This window comes from Sinocyclocheilus rhinocerous, unplaced genomic scaffold (assembly GCF_001515625.1).
Source record: "Sinocyclocheilus rhinocerous isolate Xijiao unplaced genomic scaffold, SAMN03320098_v1.1 scaffold35, whole genome shotgun sequence".
NCBI classification, from domain to species: Eukaryota; Metazoa; Chordata; class Actinopteri; order Cypriniformes; family Cyprinidae; genus Sinocyclocheilus; species Sinocyclocheilus rhinocerous.
The window spans coordinates 528,606-552,645 of NW_015661991.1; the positions used below are offsets into that span (position 1 = coordinate 528,606).

General features: G+C 37.5%; 2 protein-coding genes across 2 annotated transcripts in view; both read left to right on the top strand.

The window, feature by feature from the left end:
• Positions 1-4,217: 4,217 nt before the first annotated feature.
• Positions 4,218-10,777, top strand: LOC107727078 (adhesion G-protein coupled receptor G5-like). The gene is made up of 8 exons (XM_016536840.1): positions 4,218-4,241; positions 4,868-4,911; positions 5,217-5,313; positions 5,443-5,561; positions 5,733-6,001; positions 10,042-10,150; positions 10,243-10,520; positions 10,656-10,777. The coding sequence occupies exons 1-8, from the start codon at positions 4,218-4,220 to the stop codon at positions 10,775-10,777; spliced, it is 1,062 nt and encodes a 353-aa protein (XP_016392326.1).
• An 11,299-nt stretch (positions 10,778-22,076) lies between these two features.
• The window catches only part of LOC107727079 (G-protein coupled receptor 126-like), a 10,683-nt gene continuing 8,719 nt past the window's right edge, over positions 22,077-24,040 (top strand). The window contains exons 1-2 of the mRNA XM_016536841.1: positions 22,077-22,126; positions 22,334-22,478. Coding sequence (XP_016392327.1) covers positions 22,077-22,126; positions 22,334-22,478 — 195 coding nt within the window. The remainder of the gene's footprint in view (positions 22,127-22,333; positions 22,479-24,040) is intronic.

Genomic DNA, 24,040 nt, shown 5'->3' on the forward strand with positions numbered 1-24,040 from the left:
CATTTTAACTGTTGAATCATTTACATATATTTGTGTAAAGTTTGTACACTTAAATCAATCACAGTCTGCATTCTTGAGACTCCTGTACTTGTCATTACCAGGGCGTCTGTCTTGTGTTCGCTCCTACCTCTAAAAAGCTTAGTCTATTTGAACTGTCTTGTGTTTTAGACAGCTGTATTAAAGGACTGCAGTGAATGTCGGAGATAAGAGCATAATTGACTGTGTGCTGAGAGCAGTAGAGTGTCTAGAGCTGTCAAATTAGAGTGCTTTCTAACATACACCAACGCAAACAAATGAAGGCTCTGTTCAAATCCCTGTATTCAAACACACACAGAAGTAGAGCAGTTAGACCTGCCTGAAGAATATCTAGATCTGGGCAACTGCCAGTATACGGCCCGCAGTGTCTTTTAGTACGGCCCGCTGGATCATATTAGACTCGGATGATCAATTTTAAAACATTTGAAAAGCAAGTCACGTAAAGATTGCTTTCAGTTTATGATGTTAATACTATCTCCAACCAGGAGAGGTCGCTAGTTTCCAGCCGCTTCCCTATTAATTTCAGTGTAGTAGGACGTGCACTCTAATCTAAACATTCATTAACATTAGCAAATAATAAATGAAAAACTGACCATGAAAACAGTATTTTCAAGTCAAGATGGTAAACAGATTATCTTTTTACCAATTTCAAGGGGATACCCATATGTTTGGATTGTTTGGAAATCTATATTTTATTTAAATCGCCATCACACCACTGCTCACAAACAACGGGGACGCCAGAGTAGAAAAAAAGCTGGCCCTCGTCACTATCAAAGTTGCCCATCCCTGATCTAGACACACACAGACCCACACATTCTAGATGAGATAAAACTGTTAATGGGTAGACACTGACAAAAACATCAAAGTTGTTTTTAAATTTCTCTTAAGCAGAAGTTACACTGAAATATAATTTAGTTTAACCTTGTGTTCTATCAGATGCCTAATACTCAAAATTAGGCTACTTCATGTATTATAGGAGAAAACAAGTGAACTAACTGTTTTCACTAGATTTAGACATTACTGAAGGAAATGCTGGTGCTTTCAAGTTGAAGAATAGTGATAATATATCGTGTTTAATGGCTAAATAAATAAATGAAAAAAAAAAGTTACAATTTAGTTTACAAATATTACAGTGACAATTTTATTGCAGTTAACTTACATTTTTTAATGTATTTTAGTTTTAATTTATTCACATTTGAATAAAGTGCTACCTACACTGTACTAAATCAAGATGTAGAGGGCCAAACCAGCTGTGGATGTCGAGAAAGTGAGCTATGAGTTGGTGCTTGTCTTGTTTACATGAAATGTCAAAAAATATCACATGAGCAGTTTCATATTGTGTTAGTAATGGAGCATCCTGTTTTGGTTATGATAACACACAGAGATAACACCCACTGTAATTTTTTTTTTTTTTTTTTGGTACCATAATGATGATTATAAATGACATGAATATCATGTAAGTAAGTTATTTAAAAAATAAAGGCACTGCTTATTTTGTGCAGCAGTGATAATTATTAATAATAATTCCTGTCCTGGCTGGAGTATTGTAAAATACCACATTTATTTTATGTAACACAAAACATAGTGGTTAAACACAGTTCATTGCTATAGCATGAAATAAAATTGGCTACATTTTCTAAATACCTTAGCTTTGTTAAATGTTCTCTAGTATTTATTTACATGTTTGTTTGTTAGTTTCCAAAGCTGTGCTATCAAGGTTTTCCACAGGGAGTCAAATTATAGTTTTATATTCAAATCGAAGTCTTTGAAAGGAAGTTATCTTCTTTTTATATCTTTTTGTAGAGAAATAAAATGTTATTTAGAATTGCATGGTTAAAATCTTTTTTTAATCTTTTTTTTTATTATTAAGTTTTTTTAGCATTTCGTGGTACTTCAAGAAAGTATCATGATATTACCATAGTACTTTTTGTAAGTATAAGGTTTTTTTTCAAGTTTTGCTTTACCATAGTGTTTTATTTTTTCTGCTTTGTTTATCTGAGATAAAGACTTGAATGTTTATAATGATGCAAAATAATCCCACCTGGCTAGGTAACTACCAAAATGAGCACATTATTACAATATGATCAGAAAGTGGCAGTAAATTACACTTAACCTAGAAACAGTAGTGCTGAAGATTTGGTCATATCTTATTGTTTAATTATATCATGTCAGTTAGTCAGTCAACCCTTTTGTGCTGGCCATTGCGATTTTTCCATTAGTATGCAGATGTGTACAGTATGTGTATGTTAACTCTATTGCTGAAAACCAAATGTGATGACAAGGCTTGTCATTGTGCTCCATCACCGTGTGCTCCATCACTGAAGCCACAAAATTTGACTTCAGCTCTTCATTTCTCAGTGTGTGAATTGCAAACTTTCCACAGTGCTGTCACATTTTCATCCTTGATGACTAGAAAAACAGTAAGGTAAGAAAGACTACATACAGATTATAGCTATATATACTGTATACTGTATATATATATATATATATATATATATAAGATGAAACCTTTTGTATTATATATTGTGTATTCAATATGTTGTAATCTGTGTCTTTTGTATTTAATGTAATTAAATTTATGTCTGTATTCTACCAGAGATATGACACTCCTGCTACTTCTGATTATGATCCATGTAGTGGATGAAGTAAACACAGATGAGCAACAGCAAAAATACAACAATTCAGGAAATTCAGAATCCAACAACGATCCACAACACATCAACTGCTCACCCCCTCGTAAGTTCCTAAAACCCTCATTCTTTAAATCTTAGTATAAGAAACAGTAGTCAGATACCGTTTTTCCCCTTCACCATGAGGGAATTTATTTGTATAAGGTCTGCACGTGATCCACAATTTTGTAAACATACAGTGGGTACGGAAAGTATTCAGACCCCCTTAAATTTTTCACTTGGTCAAAAGTTTTTAATTTTTATTTTTTTTAAAGTCTCTTATGCTCACTTTCTGTTTTAATTTATTTTAACGTGTAATTTATTCTTGTGATGGTATAGGGGAATTTTCAGCATCATTACTCCAGTCTTCAGTGTCACATGATCCTTCAGAAATCATTCTAATATGCCGATTTGGTGCTCAAGAAACATTTATTACTATCAATGCTGAAAACAGTTTTTGCTTAATATTTGTGGCATCCGTGTGACAGTACCGTTCAAAGTTTGGTGTGAGTAAGATTTAAATAATAATAATAATAAAAATACTTTTGTTTAGTGTGGATGCTTGATTAAGTTGATTAAACAAAACCAATCTCTTTCTCTCTCGCTCTCTTTATTTATTTTCATCAAAGAATCCTGAAAACGCATATTAGAATGATTTCTAAAGTATCATGTGACACTGAAGGCTGAAGTAATAATGCTGAAAATTCAGCTTTGCACAGGAATAAATTACATTTTAAAATATATTGAAATAGAAAGCAGTCATTTTAAATTGTAATACTATTTTACAATATTACTGTTTTTAAATAAATTCAGCTTTGGTAAGTATAAGAGACGTATATTTTCAAAAACATTAAAAAGATTCTTAACTTTCCAATCTTTTGACTGTAGAGAGTAAGTTCCTTACACAAATTAATTTTGTACATTTCAAGCTAATCAGTTTTCATTTGCATTTTTCCTTTGAAAAATTAAAATAAATAGAACATAAAATAAATACATAATAAATAACTAAAATAAATATTGATTTATTTATTAATTAAAGGATTAATCATAACAAATATTTTACCAAACCATAAGAATTCTAGCAGACCTAAATGTGGAAAAAAGATGGAAAGTGTCTGATTACTTACAGTCATTCTTCCCTCATCTATTTTTGTAGCAATTCTAGCATGTGGCAACAGCATCGACAGCATCGACACAACTGAAAGCTCTGCTTGCTTCACAAAGCCAATAAGTGATTATGTTGAAAAAATTAACATATTCTGCCCAGAATCGAAAAGTCAAACAACTGAGGGAGACAGCATTAGGTATCATCAGTCTTTTATTTAAAGATCTAAATAATCTATACACTGTATGAATCTTGTGTTGATTTGGTTGTATCCCTGTTAATGGCATCATTACGCAGTGCAGAGAAAACGGCCATACACAACATTATACAAACAACGGAGCAATCAAAGGACTACTATTTTATGGATCTTGCTATTTCTGTAGTTATGATCAACTCAAAGCCGACAAATGGTCTGCTACCAGTCACCAAAAGTAAGACTCTTCTCCCAAAGCTCCAAAAGACGATAGAGATTTTATGAAGACTTTCTTTAAGATGACACTGACACTATGTAGCAGCTTGCAGCTTCAATTTTTGACACAAGGTCATGTAAAATAAATGATATTTTAGCGGGTGTTAATGATACGGCAAAATTACTAAATTAATTTCTTTTCATTTTAATTAAGGTGTCTGATAAAACTCGGACAGTACAGACATGGATCCCAGTGGAACCTTTCCTAAATGTCCGTGGGGCTGAGCAGAAATTCGGAATAGTTACTTACAATTCTAGTCAGCAGTTTAATGTAAAGTTTTTCATTTGGTGTTCTGACTGTTTTATAAATCTATTGAAACTGTTCTTAACCCTTCCAGTCTTTATTTTAACCTACATTTTGTCTGTGGTTTTGTATTTACAGCTGAGAAATGCTTATATAATGTCTAAAGTCATACGGATTGAAGTTGTTGGACGTGACATTGTGAATTTGACAAATCCACTTAAAATACGTTTCCCAGTGAATAACTACAAAAACTACTCAAACGTAAGCATACCTTTTCAAATGTTCTCAAAATGTCCCAAAATTTGTAATAATTTGTTAATTCTGTTTTGTGTTGATATTCATAGAAAAGCTACATATATTCCTGTCAATACTATGATGAACAAGGTGGGTGGGAACTAAAGTGATAAATCACTCGAAAATGAAATCTCTGTCGTCATTTACACACACTCATGTTGTTCTTAACCTGTATGCTGTTATTTTTTATGTGGAATACAAAATAATCTTCATGCAGTTATTTTCCAAGTAGTGTGACAAGTTCCAAAAAAGACAAGAAATCTGTAAAACTGTCATAAAAATGGTATATATGTCAAACTTACTGGAATTTAAGTTATTCACTGAAAATTCTTCTGTGTGCACTCTCAGAAAAAAAGGGTACAAAAGCTGTCACTGCCACTTTTATTTTTTTTTTGTACTAAACACCTGGAAAACAGATGGCTGTAACACCACTCAGATCACTGATACTGTTGTGGAGTGCTCCTGTGACCACATGACCCCTTTTGCTGTGCTTCTAGTGAGTACTGATCCATTTATTCAGGCCATTACTAAACGTGTAAGGTAGCAAAAATCCCTCTGTGTTGATATTAATTTGATTCACTCCTTCAATACCACATTCCCTTTATCTCTCCTACACTCTGAATAGGTTGAGGTGAATAACATTGATGGACAGCAATGGGAAATCTTGTCGTACATCAGCTACGTAGGCTGCAGTCTGTCTGCGGTCTTTTCTGCTTCCTCTATCTTGTCGTTCATTTTCAACAGGTGCTGTTCCATCTGTTTTCATATAAATGTGTATATAATCTGCACTTTAATTCACATTATTCTTTACACGTATCCCAAAAGTATGCATATAGATTTACATTAAAGCATGTACAGTGGGTGGCAAAAATTTGAAAAACAAAAAACGTTTATATGCATGCATGTGTTTCACAGGAACGCAAGAGCAGAAGTGTCCAGCAGCATTCATGTGTCTCTAAGCAGCGCTCTGTTTCTCCTCAACATAAGCTTCATGTTCAGCGAGTGGGCCGCTGCATGGACAGTGGAAGAAGTCTGCATGTATATTGCTGTGACGATACACTACAGCCTGCTGTGTTCTTTCACCTGGATGGCTATTGAAGCCTTGCACCTCTACCTTCTTCTGGCCAGAGTGTTCAACATTTACATCAAATACTACATGTTCAAGTTGTCCCTGATCGGATGGGGTGAGCATCAAGACTAAATGTCGAGTAACATTACAAAAATAGACTCATAGAACAACTCATAAGTCAATGGAGGCAGTGTTTTCAACATACAGTATTAAAGGGTTCAAGTGCAAAGCGTTGAAACCCTATCGCAAGTGTAAGGATTTTTATTATTATTGTTGTTCTGTCATAAAACTGATCGGCCAGGCCAAACTGTAAGGCATAGAGACTTGAAACTTGGTCAGATACAAGGACGATCAAAATTGCGAAATCGCTAATAACTCGTAATAACTCGTTCTATTATTAAACCGTTTGCCATAGACTCTAGTGTCTCATTTCATTGGAATCTTTAGATCAAGACGAAGAAGCTGTATAAGTCCTATTTCATTTCCGCCACTGAAATTTTTTCTGCCAAGGAAAAGACTCAGAACTATGAAATATAAACTCAGAAGTGCAAGACATTCAGAACCTCAGAATTTTGATGTTAACTCGCAATTCTAAGAAAACGTCTCTAGGTTACGCATGTAACCATGGTTCCGCGAGGGAATGAGACTCTGCGTTGAAACACTATGGGAATTCCTTCAGCCTGACAATGCTCTGAATCACGTGTGTAATCAGTCCAATGGATGGGCGAGACGTCACGGGCGGGGTAACATAGAGACCAGGACACTTAAAAGCACGTGCGGTAGATACAGCGGCAGCTTCTGGGAAATGAAATAAGCGCTTGCAGGGATGCCGGAAGTATGGCAATGAGACGCAGCGTCTCGTTCCCTCGGGGAACCATGGTTACATGCGTAACCTAGAAACGTTCCCCTTCAGGAACTCGAGCTGTGGGAACGCTATGGGAATGAGTATGCCCACGCCGCCAGACTTACAAATCCCTGCCTAGTGTGGAAGAGCACAGCTAAGGTGAGAGAAAGGGAGCCAGGAGTGGCGCAGAATGCAGGTAAGAACCTGACAAAGTAAGCGGGGTGGACATCCCGCAGTGTCCTGAAGGCCAACTTCTAGCATCCCATTCGACCACTTAGTATAAGCTTATCTGGCTGGAGGCCTCAGCCTCAGCGCACTGTGGAGGAAACATGTAACTAGTGGGTCTCTCCCGAAAGACCGACCACCGAGAGGGGCGTGGTAGGCAGCTAGGGCCGCCACGGAAGCCTTCAAGGTGGAGTGGGATAACCCTGTGGAGAATTGTACCTGCAATAACTCCAGCACTGAACCAACTGGGCAGTTAACTGGGTCGAGCTGGCGGTTGCCGTGTCAAGAAATGAAGGTTCACTTCAAGGAGTACAGTTTTCTCGTGGAGGGAGCTCTGGACTGGAGAATGGTCTCAGCAACCTCAGTTGAGAGACCGGAACTTATGAGCTGTGCCCCCTCAGGGGCCACATCCACAGTTCCAAAACTCCGGGCGGGGGGAAGGCCCCGCCTGAGAGAGGAGATCCCTCCTGACGGAAATCTTCCACAGAGAGCCGTCGAGAAGGGAAATCAGGTCCGAGAACCATACACGGCCCAGCCAGAACGGGGCCACTAGCAGAAGACAGACCCCATCCCGGCGTACTCTCTCCAGAACTCCCGGGAGCAGAGCGATCGGGGGAAAGGCATACAGACGAAGCCTCGGCCAAGTCTGTACCATAGCGTCCAGTCGGGGAAGGCCCCGCCTGAGAGAGGAGATCCCTCCTGACGGAAATCTTCCACAGTGAGCCGTCGAGAAGGGAAATCAGGTCCGAGAACCATACACGGCCCGGCCAGAACGGGGCCACTAGCAGAAGACAGACCCCATCCCGGCGTACTCTCTCCATAACTCCCGGGAGCAGAGCGATCGGGGGAAAGGCATACAGACGAAGCCTCGGCCATGTAAGCGGGGTGGACATCCCGCAGTGTCCTGAAGGCCAACTTCTAGCATCCCATTCGACCACTTAGTATAAGCTTATCTGGCTGGAGGCCTCAGCCTCAGCGCACTGTGGAGGAAACATGTAACTAGTGGGTCTCTCCCGAAAGACCGACCACCGAGAGGGGCGTGGTAGGCAGCTAGGGCCGCCACGGAAGCCTTCAAGGTGGAGTGGAATAACCCTGTACCACGGCGTCCAGTCCGAGAGGAGCTGGATGCGTCAGAGAGAACCAGAGGGGACAGTTCGATGTCTCCTGAGTAGCAAACAGGTCTACCTGAGCCTGACCAAACAGTCTCGGGGCCTCGGCCAAGTCTGTACCATAGCGTCCAGTCCGAGAGGAGCTGGATGCGTCAGAGAGAACCAGAAGGGACAGTGCGATGTCTCCTGAGTCGCAAACAGGTCCACCTGAGCCTGACCAAACAGTCTCCAAATCTGCTTCACCACCTCGGGGTGAAGCCTCCATTCCCCGGGCCTCGGCCCCTGCCTCGACAGGATGTCTGCTCCCATATTGAGATGCCCAGGGATGTGAACTGCTCTCAGCGAGAGGAGTTTCCCCTGGGACCACACAAGGATCTGGTGCGCCAGCCTGTAAAAGGGGGCGTGAATGCAGACGTCCCTGGTGGTTGATGTAAGAGACCACCCCTGTGTTGTCGGTGCGCACCAATACATGGCGATCTCTTAAGTCTGAGAGAAAATGTTTCAATGCTAGAAACACAGCCAGCATCTCCAGGCAGTTTATGTGAACCCCTTGGTCTTGAGCCACCACTGTAAAGGTCTCATGTACAGCAGGCCAAAAGGTATCACGTTGGACACAGCTGCCATCAGACCCAGCAGTTTTTGAAACTGCTTGACAGTGAGTGACTGGCCTTCTCTCACTCTCGCGACAACAGCAAGGATCAACTCGATCCGAGCAGGAGACAGACGTGCCTGCATCGTGGTCGAATCCCACACCACGCCCAGATAAGTGGTTCTCAGTAATGGAGAAAGAATACTTTCCTCTGCGTTTAGTCTTAACCCCAGCAATTTCGTATGAGCGAGAACAACACCTCGTCTGCTCCGATAGAGCTAATATCAACTAAACGTTGATACACTTCAGTATGCGGATGCCCTGGAGTCGCAGCGGAGCCAGAGCAGCATCCACACACTTGGTGAAAGTGCGGGGTGAGAGTGCAAGGTCGAACGGAAGAACCCGATATTGGTAAGCTTTACCCCCAAAGCAAACCTCGGGAACCTCCTTTGTAGTGTAAGGATGAGGTATGCATCCTTTAGATCAATCGTGACAAACCAGTCCTCGGACCTGATCTGAGACACGACCTGTTTGAGAGTGAGCATCCTGAACTTCAGTCACATGACTGAGTGGTTCAAATGACACAAATCTAAAAATGGGACGCAACCCCCCATCCTTCTTAGGAACAATGAAGCACCGGCTGTAGAACCCGTGCTCCCTAACGCGAGGAGGGACCACCTCGATGGCCTCCTTCCTCAAAAGAGTGTTTAGTTCCTGTTACATTACCAGAGCCTGCTCGGGGCCACCAGAGTGGGAAGTACCCCATTGAAACGCGGCAGCGGAGAACCGAATAGGATTCTGTAGCCTCTTTCTACAGTGTGCAGGACCCATTGAGACACATTTGGCAGAATCTTCCAATGCTGCCAAATAGTTTACTAAGGGAATCAGTCTCTCGAGACTGACATCTGGTGTAACCAGAGCGGCTAGATTGGTGCACTGAAACGGCGAATTGGCAGGGAACAAACGCTTTAGCTGCTCTAGAGACCTCCTCGGAGGTAGCGAGCCCCCCAGCACTGCTACATTTCTGGGCGGATACTGAGAGTCGCGCTTGCTAGAGATCGCTGTGCCCTAAAGCACCGGAGGTGGCAGGGTTGACAGACCGATCTCCTGAGGGCACTGAGGAGAGACGGGCACCGTATAATGAGGTGTACACCGCTCTTCTCCAGAGGGGCCTGCCCTCCGAAGTCCTGAGCCATGGGCATCAGGACTTTCTCTTGGCCGAAGTCCCCAATTGAAAATAACGGTCCTCAGACCCGTCATCTCCTTGGAAGACTGGATGTTAAGTATTACAAAGAAGTAAATCCCAGACATGATGTTATAATAGAAGCATTAAGAAATGATGACTAAAGTGTAGATTTGCTCATCCTGTAATCTTTTCCTCTTGACAGGAGTCCCTGCTGTTCTTGTTGGAAGTTTGCTATCAGTTCAGCAACTCACCCGTCCATTCTATGGCGCCAGAAATGTGACCTTATCAAATTCGAAAGCCACAAATCCAGTGTGAGTCCTCATATTATAACTTAACCTTTTCATTTTTACCTTGCTTTTAGCTCTTCTTTAGCTTTCAGCATTGTTTATTATATGTTGTACAGTTGCTGGATCACAGAGCCTCTCATCCTGTATGGCGTGAACCTTTCCTACTTCACCATCGTATTCCTGTTCAACACAATAGTTCTATTCACAGTGTCCAGACAGATCTTTAAGCTAAAGAAAGTGGACAACAAGCATAAGACAATACCAGTGAAGGATGCCAGCACAGTGCTGGGCCTCATGTGTCTGCTGGGTACATCATGGGGTTTGGTTTTTCTTGGCTCTGGATATACCAGCTACACAATACTCTACATATTCTGCATTTCCAACACAATGCAAGGTAGGTTTACTCTAAGTCACAGAACCACAGTGGAGGTAAAAAAAAAAAAAGGGAAAATATGCCTGAAGACATAATGCTGTACAATATAAATGCTTTCTAATAATACAGTTTGTCAATCATCTTTATTGTTGACAGGCTTTTCTATCTTTCTGTGGATGTGTCGGACAGCAAGGCCAGAAAAACAAAAAGCAGCTCATACCAAGTCTTTATCCACTGTGGACACCTTCACTATTGAAAAACAAAAGGAATCAAAATGACCAGGCTCATGATGAGTTGAACAGATTTATGACTACAAACCATTGTTCTCAATAAGGTTTTTTAATTATTTATTTGTGTCTGAAATCATCTCTATACCCTTTATCCACCTTATTTTGCAATGTGGAAGTTAGCTGTTTTCTTTGAATATGCGATTCATTAGCCGCTATAGGTAAATAACTAGAATAATAAGTGCAGTAAACGGTACACCTATTTGCACTACAACCAGTGTGTTTATGATTATGGTAATTAATTAAAATACTATATCAAAATACCAGACTGCAATATCAAGCAGCATAACGGACTGTTTTTGTAGGGGTAAAATAACTGGAAGTGAATAACACTGGAAGGTTTGCAAATTCAAGTTAACCCTAACCCAAAATAAAATGTCCAAATACTACAGATTCGGATGCAACGTCACTGTCTGAGTTCACTACTTGTTTTCATTTACTCACTGAAGTGGACTAATGTTGGGCATAGTGAATGAGGGTATTGGGGGCGATTTTGGATACTACTTTGTTCTCAATCTGTGATTTACTTTCTTCTGCAGAATACAATGTGTAAACTGTTTTGTGTATGTAATATAAAAAATAGTGGGGTCAAAAATAACATTTCAATCTTGAACTTTATAGAGGTTTCACTATATTTACGATACAGATGCACAGTGCTAAGTATTTCCTTTGTACTGTTCATAGTAAATAAGAAGACATGTAATGGGTAACTTATCTTTTTTCCCCTAAGCTGTACATTTATTTAAATTGCATGTTTCATTGAGTGTTTCATTTAAAAGTTATAAATTGTAATACAAAACTGTAAATGCACTGTTGTTATTTACATTTAGCAATAAAGCCAAGTCTAAAATTCTGAGTTCATGTGTGGGTCTGTTGAGTCCATTAGCAACACAAAAATATTGTCAGTACATTTTAACTAGTGTTCCTGTAGCTCAAGCAGTACAGTGTGGCACTAGCAATGGTAACAACATGGGTTTGATTCCAGCGAATGCATAAACTGATCAAATGTATACCCCTCGATGCAATTAAAGTTGCTTTGTACAATATAACTACAATATAAAATGCGTTCAGAAAGTATTCAGACCCCTTAATTTTTTTAACATATTGGCCGAATGCTAAAATGTTTTAAATTAATATTTTTGTTTGTTTGTTTGTTTGTTTAAGTCTATACTCCATACCTCATTAAGGGGAAAGGAGTGTAGAATGATATTGATTGATGATGAAAATAATGTAAAGACTTTTATCATGAGGCTGCAAACACAAAAAAAATCAAGGGGTCTGATTACTTTCTTGGCACAAGCTCAACATACAGTGTTCTGTGTTATATTTTAAATTTCATTACATGATTTTAAAACTGTGGGTACACAAGAAACATGTCCACCACATTTAAGCAGGTTTGGGAAAAAACTATCTCTGATCACAACTACAGAACATACCTCCCAGTTATTGGTGTTAATCTGGCATCTGGTGCTAATCTTCTTAATTATCTGACAAACCGTATTTAACTGGCAGCGTTCATCTAATTTTCATTGAAATTGCAAGATGGTGGGCTGCTCTAAGGTGACTAAAACCCTGCAAAAGGAGGTTGTCCAGATGAAGGCCAATGGGATGACCCTTTCAGTCATCGCAAGAGAAGCTGGTCATTCCAAATCTGTTATTTCTCGAATATTGCAGGTTTACAATGACACTACCGTATTGGCCCGAATATAAGACGACCCCCCCTTTTTCCAGATGTACCTTTTGGAAAAAGGCTTTTTAAAAACCAAATCTTGTTTTTTCTCAGTAAAACACATTTTGTCTTCAATTATTTTCATATTGCATATTTTTCCTATTTTAATTTTTGTTTTGAAAGTATGGTAAAAACTGGTAAAATGGACCAACAATCACATTTAAAAAATATACACTTCTTGATATACCATAAAAAAAACAAAAAACAGGTAGCCCATCTGAATTAGGACATTTAGGATATCCATCTAATAGTAGCCTACCAAAATCTTATTAACAGTAGAAGTTAAATCTTACTGTAGTCTTCAAATCTGGGTACAGTCTTACGTTTCAAAATCACAAAGGGAGTTTGGTCCCATCAGGCTAACGTGACAGTCACGACTCATGCAGCTGTAAGGTTTTCTGCTTCTTTTGTTTTTACTCGCGATCTTTACAACACGCATTACATTACATATTTCATGGCACACTCGTTTTATGCGGTTTTGGCGCCACCTAGTGTTGTGGGTGTATTATTGACATGTCAAAGTCTAGACCCTGAATATAAGACGACCGCGTTTTTTCAGATGTATTTCCAAGAAAAAAATATTGTCTTATATTCGGGACAATACGGTAATTAATTCAAGTCCCCCAAAAAGTTTGGTCGTCCACATAAGACAAACGCACGAGAGAACAGGATAATGCGGAGACTCTCAATGGGGAATCGGTTCAACACTGCAGCTGGAATTGCTCACCAGTTCAGCAATGAACAGGGTATGGATCTGTCTCGACACGTTTAAGAGAAGTTGGACTGAAAGCACACTCTGCAGTGACCAAGCCTCTCATCAGCAGAAAGGATCAAAAGGCTAAGCTCACCTTTGCTGAGGGGCATGTTGTGTGGGCAGAGGGGAACTCGTCCAAAGTTCACTTTAGTGATGAGAGCGAGTTTAATTGAATTGGGTCAGATGGGAAACATTATGTTTGGCATGGGGAACTGAGGAAAGACTGAACCCCAAGCAAGTAAAGACAGTGAAAAGTGGAGGAGGAAGTGTCATGCTTTGGGTATGTTTTGTGCAGCAGGAGTTAGGCCTCCTATACAGCTACATGGCAGAGTGAACGCAAAGGTTTATCAGAACCAAGATTTTAGTTGTAATCTTCTTTTATGCTACAGTGGTTTGTTCTGTAATTTTGATCTCTGCGTTTTCCACAAAATAAAGGTATTTGTTGAAATGCCTAGGTTATTTTGTCAAACATGTTAGTAGAACAGTGTTGTACCCACTGTTAATATTCCTTCAAATTTTGAGTGATGAAGATTAAAATTTCAGGGAAAAAATCAAGTATTTATAGATTGTTTTCTAGTTTTGATCTCCACAGTAGGTTAGTATGCCAATGTAAAAATTTTAGTTCAGAATATTTGCATATAAGGAAAATGAGCAGCTCCAAGAGATATTTAAATGTCAAAACACTAACATGCAAACAATCATGACAGAGATGGTGTTATTCAATTTCTTCATTAATGTTACAAAGCAAACTGTATGTTGTGGGCTCAAATTTTGTAACACTTTTTGTTACATATCCCAACTAAACTACTCTGAATAATGGAATTCATTGAATTTATTTTTACTATTTATTTTTTTTTACTTTTCCTAGATCAAAAAAATTAAAATTTCTTGTTGTGAGTCAGTCTGTGTAATCTGACTAAACTCTTTAACTTTTGTTAAATATTTAAGTTGGTTTGAGAGAGCCAACTTACTGATCTACTATTTAAACTTGTTATTATTCTTCTGAGCCAAAATTTAAACACTATCTCCTCCTACAGCTTTCAAGCTACAAACACCAAACTCGGGTCAGACCTTCAGACTGGTCTGACTCGATATGCTATATCTTTTCTAACTGATCCGACTTATGGTTTTCGAAAACCAGACTATCAAAACCACCTAAAATCTCATAGACTTTCATTGAGGGTGTGAAAACTTTTATACAATGAGACTTATGGTGTATTTAAGCTGTCTACTGCCATAGCAAAGCTTAAAAACTCCCTACTGAAAAAACAGCTAAAACCAGCCTAAACTGATTGGCTGCTTTGGCTGGTCTCCCAGGCTGGTTTTAAAGTGGTTTTGGCAACTTTTTAGCTGGTCAGGCTGGTCTTAGCTGGTCAAGCTGTGAGACCTGCTAAAAGACCAGCCAAGCTTAACCCAGATATTTTCAACTTAAACTAGTTAAGACTAGGCAACCAGCCTAAGCTGGTTTTAGCTGGTTTTTAGCTGGGTTTTTACTGAATCAACTGGGTTTAGCTGGTTTTAAGCTGGTTTGTAGCAGTTTTTTTTATTGACATGCTAGTAACATGCTAATTATGCTAGAAACATGCTAGCAACATGCTAGTAACTTGTTATTCATGTTAACAACATGCTAATCATGCTAGAAATAAGCTAGCAAACATGCTAATCATGCTAGAAACATGCTAGGCCGATACACTAATTATGCTAGAAACATGCTAGTAACTTGCTAATAATCCTAGAAACATGATAGTAAAATGTTAATCATGCTAGAATCATGCTAATAACACGCTAGTAACACGGTAATCATGCTACATGTTAACAACATGCTATTAACTTGCTAATCATGCTAAAAACATGTTAATCATGCTAGAAACATGCTAGAGACATGCTAGCAACATGTTAAAGACATGTTAAATCATGCTAGCAACATGCTAATTCATGTAAAATCTCGCTAGTGACGTGTTAATTCATGGTAAATCATGCTAGCAACATGCTAATTCATGCTATAAACATGTGTGTTCCCACTCTGTCCCAAACTTCAGTTTCAACAATTAAAATTGAACTTTAAGCTTTTCAAAACTATTTCAGACTTTCAGACAAGGCTTTCTCAAGCCAAATTCAAAGTCCGTCTCCGAACTTTACTCATCTAGTTTCCCTTGTTGTTGTTGTCCCCCAAAGGTAGAATCACATTTTGCACCCAAGGTTAGAACAAAATCAACACAAAAAAAAGTAAAACATATAGGAACAATGGCATGCACGATGGCAATAATTAACCTCCTGAGACCCTGCATCCTCATATGAGGACATTCTATTTTAGTGAATTTCTCTGAGACTATACATGCCACAGTTTTAAGTCTGGATGTCCTGTACAGAGCACATTCAGGGCTTTTCAGAGATACTAAATGTTTGGATGTTTGACCATGACCACTCCCTCTCCTTGGTCTTCAAAAATGTCTGATATTAAAAATTTTTTTTATTTTGTTTACATTTTTTTAATGCTCTAAACCAGTGGTCGCCAACCCGTCGATCGATCGACTGGTAGATCTTTATCACTGTCCCAGTAGATCCCGAAAATAACAGTAAAATATTGAGGAATACTGAATCAGTTTTTTTATTTTGTGAGTAAGATTAATTAATGCATATTCATATTTACTTTAGAACTACAGTAGCATCTTCTGATTTCTCTCAACATTGGGACAGGAGAGCTGTCAATCAATAAATTGGCTTACTCTGCCTTTAAGAGGTTAATGAAAATGCGTCTTTAGTGCCATCTAGTGGCTGATAAAGGAAACAACATCTTCTTACATTGTCGAAAGTTGACTTGTAAATCATTGTTTGAAAATGAAAATGTTTCGCTTTAAATCAGATCATAGATATATGTCATATAGATTGCAGGGTTGCCTTACTACAGTTAGGAAGTAGAAAGTGTCACCTTACCGACTAAACCACCAAGAATATTATCAAATAAAGATAACATCAAGTTATCAAAGTATACAAAATGCAAAACAATTAATATATTACCCAATTACCCAAAATGGAATGGGAAAAGCCATGGCTTATAGTTAATAGGTTTAAAATATTTGTATTTTTCGGACTTACCTACTGTTTGTGTTTTTTGGAGCATCATCATTTCAGAACCTATAATCCCTCACAACATAGAGACTCACAAATGTATTATTTTCAGTTGTGTTCATTTGAATAAGAAAGTCTATACATCTGGGATGGCATAAAGAGTATTTTCATATCAAATATAGATAGAAAAAAGTCGTACAGATTTTGAATGACAACGGCCTATATGGCAGAATTATTATTCATAAAAAACCAATGGGCACTTTAAAAAAGCATCATATGACCCCTTTAACAATTTGCATCGGATTCATTCTAATGATTATAATTTCCAACATATTTAGTTCTGGGTAAAAATAATACAACAAATATTTGTACTGGATTTCCATAATGAAGCAAACAGGTTGACAGTGGAGACCGATGTGGGTCATCAGGTTTCTGACTTCAATGAATGACTTCAGTGAAACACAATGGCTACCACTAGACACAAGCAGAAAATCTATTTTTTCTGTTGTGAATAAGGCTATGCGAACACAGATCTTGTGCAAACATGAAGTTCTCATCATCAAGTCTCATTTAAACCCTTTCAATCAAAAGCCAAAGCACGATCATCTGTTGAGTGTCTCCGATCAACACAGCTGTGTTTTTGAATGAATTGGTTGAGTAAATGACTGAAGAACTCATAAAGGCTGTCCCTTGTCACTAACAGTGGAGGATAAAGTAAGCATTACCCTAACATTGAAACAGCATAGGCCACTTGTACACTACTCTTACAATGCCAGAAATGCCAGAAGATTAATATGCTAGTCTGAATTTAGCCTACATCTCAGTGTCAGATGGCACATTCTCAGGCCATTCACAGTCTGTGCCATAAATGTCTATTGCATACTGCATACGAAACTAAAAGTACATTGTCAAACTACCAAGAACTACCTCAAATGGCACATATGAACTAAATATATCGTCACTGATCACAGTCTGTCTGACAGTCTTCCTGTCTAAGTGGGTGTTTGTTAACCAGAATAAGCTGCAGCATGCAAGAGGTGGTATAGACCAGAACTGATCAGGTAAAGAGATACAGAAAAATTCCCACCACTAATGCACAGACTGACAGCCATCTAGAGCACACAAAACAAGCAAAGTGATGAAAACAGTATATATTGTAAACAGTATGTGTGTGTATATATATATATATATACTGTATATATCTTTCTACATATCCAAACCCCAGACCAGGACTAACTCTACCATCTCTGTAAACCACCAACTAATTACAAGCTCTAGTGATCCAGCGGTGGTCAATAAATCTCTCAACCTTATAATCACAAATAAATGCTTGCTTTTAAAGGAATTTACCCACCCTCAGGCCATCCAAGATGAGTTTGTATCTTCATCTGAACAGATTTGGAGAAATTTAGTATTACATCACTTGTTCACCAATGGATCCTCTGCAGTCTCTGAATGAGAGACAGCTGATAAAAACATCACAGTATCCACATGTAAGCAATCCACTGAAGGCTAAAATATGAGTCCTTTTTCCATAATAGTGCTTCCTCCAGTGAAAAATTAATCTCGTCTTAATCAGGAGAGAAATGTGAACAGATCAAGCACTGTTTACAAGTGAAAACAGTCCAAAACAGCTCTAAACAAATACGTTGGGGATTTTGATGTGAGAGGACAACAAGGGATGGACGTTTTCACCTGAGGAAGCATTATTATGGATTATAGACTGGTAGTATGGGCAGAAGCGATGCTTTAATATAAAATGCCTTAATGACTGATTTGTTTCTTACAAATGCAGCTTTGCACTTCATAAGAAAATTGATCGACCGGAGTCGTGTGGATTAGGGGAGCGCGGGGCACAAAGTAACGCGGGGTAAGTTGTAACACACGTGGTTTAAATATTTCCACACATGCTAGCATAACAATTTACAGCATTTACTAGTTACCATATCAACATATAGAGAAAAAAAGTGCACCAAAATTCAAAAGTCTTTTGAAGATATCGCTGAAAATTTATTTTACCATAGTAAAATTATATTTCGGGTTTAAGTAAATTTTTCATCTCAGTTTTTATTACTCATTTAACGGGGTCATATGATGCGATTTCAAGTTTTCCTTTCTCTTTAAGAAATGATTATTTCAAGACATGTAAAGCATTTTGGTTCGTTTAGGTGGGCCGTCCCAAGCATGGTTGCAATGTGTTTATTGTCAAACTCCGAAATCAGATTATTTTTCATTCTTAAACGCCATTATTTTATTTGAAATTAATAATTATTTTATTTTATTGACAAAATATTTTAATTTGTCTTGTATATTTTTTTCATGCGATCAGATAACATTTTAAGATGTCATTTGGTCATGTTACAACGTGCCCCTCAGATGTTACAATGTACCCCACCTACGGGGCATGTTGTCACATTTCACTTCCAATTTTTGAGGGTAAATAAAGAAAAACGTATACACTGTAATTATGAAACAAAGCGACATATTTGTACTAGACAAGTGTGAAATTACTGTGGATAAAAAAATTATACTCTGAACCCCATTTGGATTTACACAATTTGAGAAAGTCAAAAAGTGTTACTCTGTGCCCCGCTCTCCCCTACTTGTTAATTATTATGATGTTTTTATCAGCTGTTTGGACTCTTATTCTGACGGCACCCATTCACTGCAGAGGATCCACTGCTGAGCAAGTGATGTACTGCTGAATTTCTCCAAATCTGTTCTGATGAAGAAACAAACTCATCTACATCTTGTGTAAAATCTTTGGGTGAACTATTCCTTTAACAGAGGCGGTGAACCACAGTCTTTTATGTAATGTTAACCTTCTCTGTTACTGCACCCAAACTTTGGAATTCACTTCCCCTGGCACTCAGAACAGTCACCTCTTTCAGTGAATTCAAATCAAAGCTTAAAACTTATTTGTTTAATCAACACTATCACTAATTTACATTGTGTATTTGTCTGTTTTGTTTTCTATTTCTGTCTTTACTACATAATCTGTGTTATATGCAACTGCATTATTTGTAACTGAATTGGGCAAATGTCCAATGAAATTGTTTCTTTGTAATCAATATTTGCTGCTTTGGTGTACCTTGTAGAGCGTCCTTGAGCTTGGGAAAGGCGCTATATATATTAAACATATTATTATTATTATTAATGTCATAATAGTCATAAATACAAAGTGCTGACAAGGCTTGTCGTTGTGCTCTGCTGTCAGTAGAGCTCATTGGATATGCCTGAAGCCACAACATTTGAGTATGGCTGATGATCAACTCTCAGTGTGAGTTCTGAACTTTCCATACAGAGCTGTCACCACTTCAACCTGCTAGGAAAACAAAGGTAAGTAGGTTCTTTTAGGATCATTTTGGAGTGTTCTTATAATTAAGTTATTTAAAGAGATAAGTTATTTAACCTCTAGTCTAAACTGTTAAAAGTAAAGTTTACTTCACTACATTACAAAAAAATCCTAATCTAATCATGACAAACTGTATATCGTTGGAAAGACTCCTGAATAGATATTTTACCTCTTTTTTGTTACAAATTATGTAGGGACCATATAAATAGATTAATTCATGACAAGAGTGCACCTCAAAAAGTTCTGACCTGTCACAAAAAGTCTTTTTTTTTGTTGTTGTTGTTGCCTTTTTCCCTGTCACGCTTTAGAAATCATCATAAATGATATATCAATTTAAAGCTTAAATCCTCAAAAACAAAAACACTGGAAACTTCCAAATCATTTTTCAAAATGTTTTCATTCATGAATTATAACTATTTAAGTTTGGATAGTGCACTTTCACGGCTATGTTCAAAAATGAGGGTGACAGTTAAAGCACAATATAATGTCTTGTGTCGTATTAAAATAGATGTAAATGGTTAATTTGGGGGTATTTTTCTAAATGAGCAAAGCTATTTGATCAAATTATGTCATTTCCTTGTATTCTTACCTCCATAAATCCTAAGATGTCCCTGAGAGCTAAAGATATGTCACTTCTTCTACTTCTGATCCTGATTTATGGCCTGGATGCTGGAGAATGCAACAAGAGTAACTATTGAAAGCACTTCCCTTCTTATAAAAAATAAATTAAATTATATTAAAATGGTTCACATTGCTAGTTTAACTACAAACGATTATTAAAGCTCAAAGAGGTAGTAAATGGTTAAATCCCTCTTCCTGAAATAAGTAACACTTTCTTTATTTAAATACTTGATTTCCTTGTGTTCAGAATTTGTACTTCGATACTCTGCTTTTGTTCTAATAAGGAAAATATTTGCATACAATTTCCATAGACCTTCTCATTCAGTAAATAGGTTGACACATAAATAGATAAATAGATACAGGGGAGACCGAGGCTGGTCCTCAGGCTTCTGACTTCACTGAATAGTTATTTTAGGTAGCTTTATTTTTTAAACTACATTTTTTTAACTATTATAGGATTTCCATCGAAATTCAAAAAAAAAAAAAAACTATTATAAAAAAACGAAAAGATTCATTTTTATAAATATGTTACATAAATTACAACCTGTAAAATTGTAACAACCTGTGACCCATCCCCATCCCATCCTGACATGAGTGATACTCGTCTAAATGCATGCCAGAGTTTTTCATCTATTTCCATTTGTATCTGATTACGAACCACATTAACCGTAATAAATACTTTTTTTTTTTTTTTTGCAGTCAAGTGAAAAACGCCTTATGTTCAGATGTGCATAATTATTAAGCAGGTTTTCTTTTACAAGTAAAATGGGCCAAAAAAAATAAAGAGAGTTGACACAATGAAAAAAAGTCAAAAATTATTAAATGCCCATGAGAAGGAAGCAATACTACGGAAATCGTAAGATTAAGGTCTGGCTATTGGATAAGACATGCTCATTGGGACAATAGTCACAAAAACAAATTGAAAAGAAAAGATATTAAATGCAAAAGACGTTAAACATTTACGTAGGTGAAAAATTAGGTGTGTTAAACCAAGAATTAAACAATCAGGAACCCTTAAGTCTCCAGTGCCAGCTTTTCCAGAACTTCCAGAGTCAAGTACGAAGTGTCAGAGATCCTGAAACATGACCCTCAATTAATAAGAATCACAGGCTGAAGTGTTGTGAAATACATAGACTGTATTTTTAAGGCTTTACAGACATAACCCATAATGACAAATTCCCTGTGTGACAACTAGCCCCGGTCTCCCCTACAACAGAACTTATAAATGATAAGCTCTTTTAAACACTTACATTTCATTCTGTAATTGTGTATTTTCCCTTTGTCATGTCAAGTACATCTAACACTAACAAATAAGGCAATGGAGATGAGAATCTCATTTACATCTGGACGCAACATTGCCGTTTTGGAAACTGCAGAACAGTTGCTTTGTAATTCAACAACAAATTCATGTTATATTGAGTGCTCCTATTACGATTTCTGTCGAAACAAAAATTTCACAGAACCAAAAACATTTGAACTGGAAATAAATCATGAGGATAACACAAGAGTTGACTTCAGCATACGTAAGCAAGACTTATTTTCTTCCATTGAATTACAGCTTTATAAGAAATGTGCATTGAGTATGATACCTTGGTGGTTCGCAGGACGTTAACTTTTCCTGTCATCTATGACTGTAGGTGACACATTATCCAAATGTACTGTGGTAGATTGCCTGCCTGGTGACATAAGTAAGCTCCTGAAAAAGAAAGCGGAAAAAATGAATATGCCAAAAGACATGAGAAACATTCTCAATATTAAAAGAATGTGCAAAGATGTGATCTTTCATGAAGCTGTTCGGGATACCTACATTAGGTAAATATAACCTTGTTAAAGATTTTAAAATGCACAATTCTTTCAGTGGACATTCAGAGGTTCCAAACCCTGTTACTGGAAGCACCTAACGATAAATCAGGTGTGTTTGATTAGGGAATGTGCGGTTTTGTGGCGGTCTACAAGAGCAGGGTTGGAAACACTGCTTAAGACTTTTTTGCTTCTTGTTTTTATCTAACCTTTTTGCAGTGTGGAAAAGAAAGCCATCCATGGCATTATAAATATGAATAATTCTGAGCAATCCAAGACCTACTATCAAGAGGATCTTTCCATCATTGTGGTTAAGATGAATTTAAGCACGACAAATGATTTTGTACAAATCGCCGCTCCAGGGGTAAGACTCTTGCCCCATACTGTATATGCCAAAAGTCCAAGCTGGCATAATTCTGTTAGCTACTAAACTGCTGTAAGTGATTCCTTCCCTTGGAAATATTTCTCCTTTTAATTTTTATCCATAGGGACTTCAAAATGTTCAAATTGAAGTCTTCTAAAGCATTGACCAAACTAAGCAGCTCTGTGGTGAATCATATCATTACAAACTTTGGTTTAAAGAAAAAACATTTAAAACTCTCGCAAAAATACGAGTGTACTTAGCAACTTGGTCTTGCATGGCCAAAATAGCTGCTTAAAGGCATTGCTAATATGGCTGCTGTGATGCCGGGAAGCAGAAGTGACAACAGGAGGAAACGTGGATCTAGTTGCAGGATGATTTATTAAACTAAACAGGCAAATAAGACAAACTAGGACGAACACAGCTTGGTGAATGAGACATGAAGAGCAGAAAATGTACCTCTGATCTCTGATTGTGGCTGTGCATGTTTTGGGTTTTTTATGACAAATAGTTAGACCTTAGACAGGGTAGACAGCATTTTGAATTTTTTCTTGGATGAAAATGAGGCTGTGAGGGATAAGCCTAGTCTTTACAATGGCACACACCGTGTATAAAAAACATACATGTACTTTCCATAACTCACAGCCAACTCACAACTGTTTTAATAATAATTAGTTAATAAATGACATTATGCAAGGAATAAGATGTTATAAAAAAAAAATTATTTGAAGCTAGAAGCTGCCACTATATTTTAAAAAATAATAATATTTTCGAACCAAATAAAAAAATTATGCTAAACTAATGCAAGTAAAACATTCTCAAGCTGAAAGGAAGTAAACAGTCTAATTATTAATTAAAAGCAAAGGTTAAATAAATATATTAAAGGTGCACTAAGCGATTTTTGCCAAACGATGTTGATATTTGAAAGCAGTGGCGTAGCGAGTTGTACCAAAACGTTATGGGCTCCAACTCGGTTAACTTAACTTAGGCCCTATTGTTGATTTTTCTGACGTAAATAACGTTATGTGAATCGTGACTATTCACAAGCTGTTTTATTTACGGTCTAGGCTAATGCTTGGAAATTATGTTTAAAGTTTTCAAGTCCATTCATTATTTGTAGCACGCAAGCCACCCAATAATCGCAGCTTTGGGCTTTGTTACTACAAAGTCTCAGCCTTCTGTCAATTTTATGATAACATAGCCTACAAACAATAAACGTCTTTTTCACTCTTTAATTTGTAGTGAGATAATTCGCCTCAGTTCAAGCTGCATATGAATCAATGATATTTTCCTCTTTAATATTTGCAGCACGAACTAAACATGAATATTTGAATGCATGTTGAAAAAAATCTGAACAATTTAATACAAATGAATGTCTCATGGATCGACCAATCAGAGTTTTAAAAAAAAGTCAAAAGAATGACGGATGCCACAGACTTTTTTTTTTTTTTTTTTTTTTGGGGGGAGGGTGGAATTTTCACATTATATAACATGATTTTATTATCTTAATTTTAACTTTATTCTTAAAATATTATGACATTAATTTTATTTATTTAGTTATTTTT

Excerpts from the sequence above, each read along its gene's own strand:
- LOC107727078 (XM_016536840.1), top strand. The coding sequence starts at position 4,218 with ATGGTCTGCTACCAGTCACCAAAA. Across the intron at positions 6,002-10,041 it reads GTTGTCCCTGATCGGATGGG|GAGTCCCTGCTGTTCTTGTT; the intron begins GTGAGCATCAAG and ends TCCTCTTGACAG. Across the intron at positions 10,151-10,242 it reads TCGAAAGCCACAAATCCAGT|TTGCTGGATCACAGAGCCTC; the intron begins GTGAGTCCTCAT and ends TATGTTGTACAG.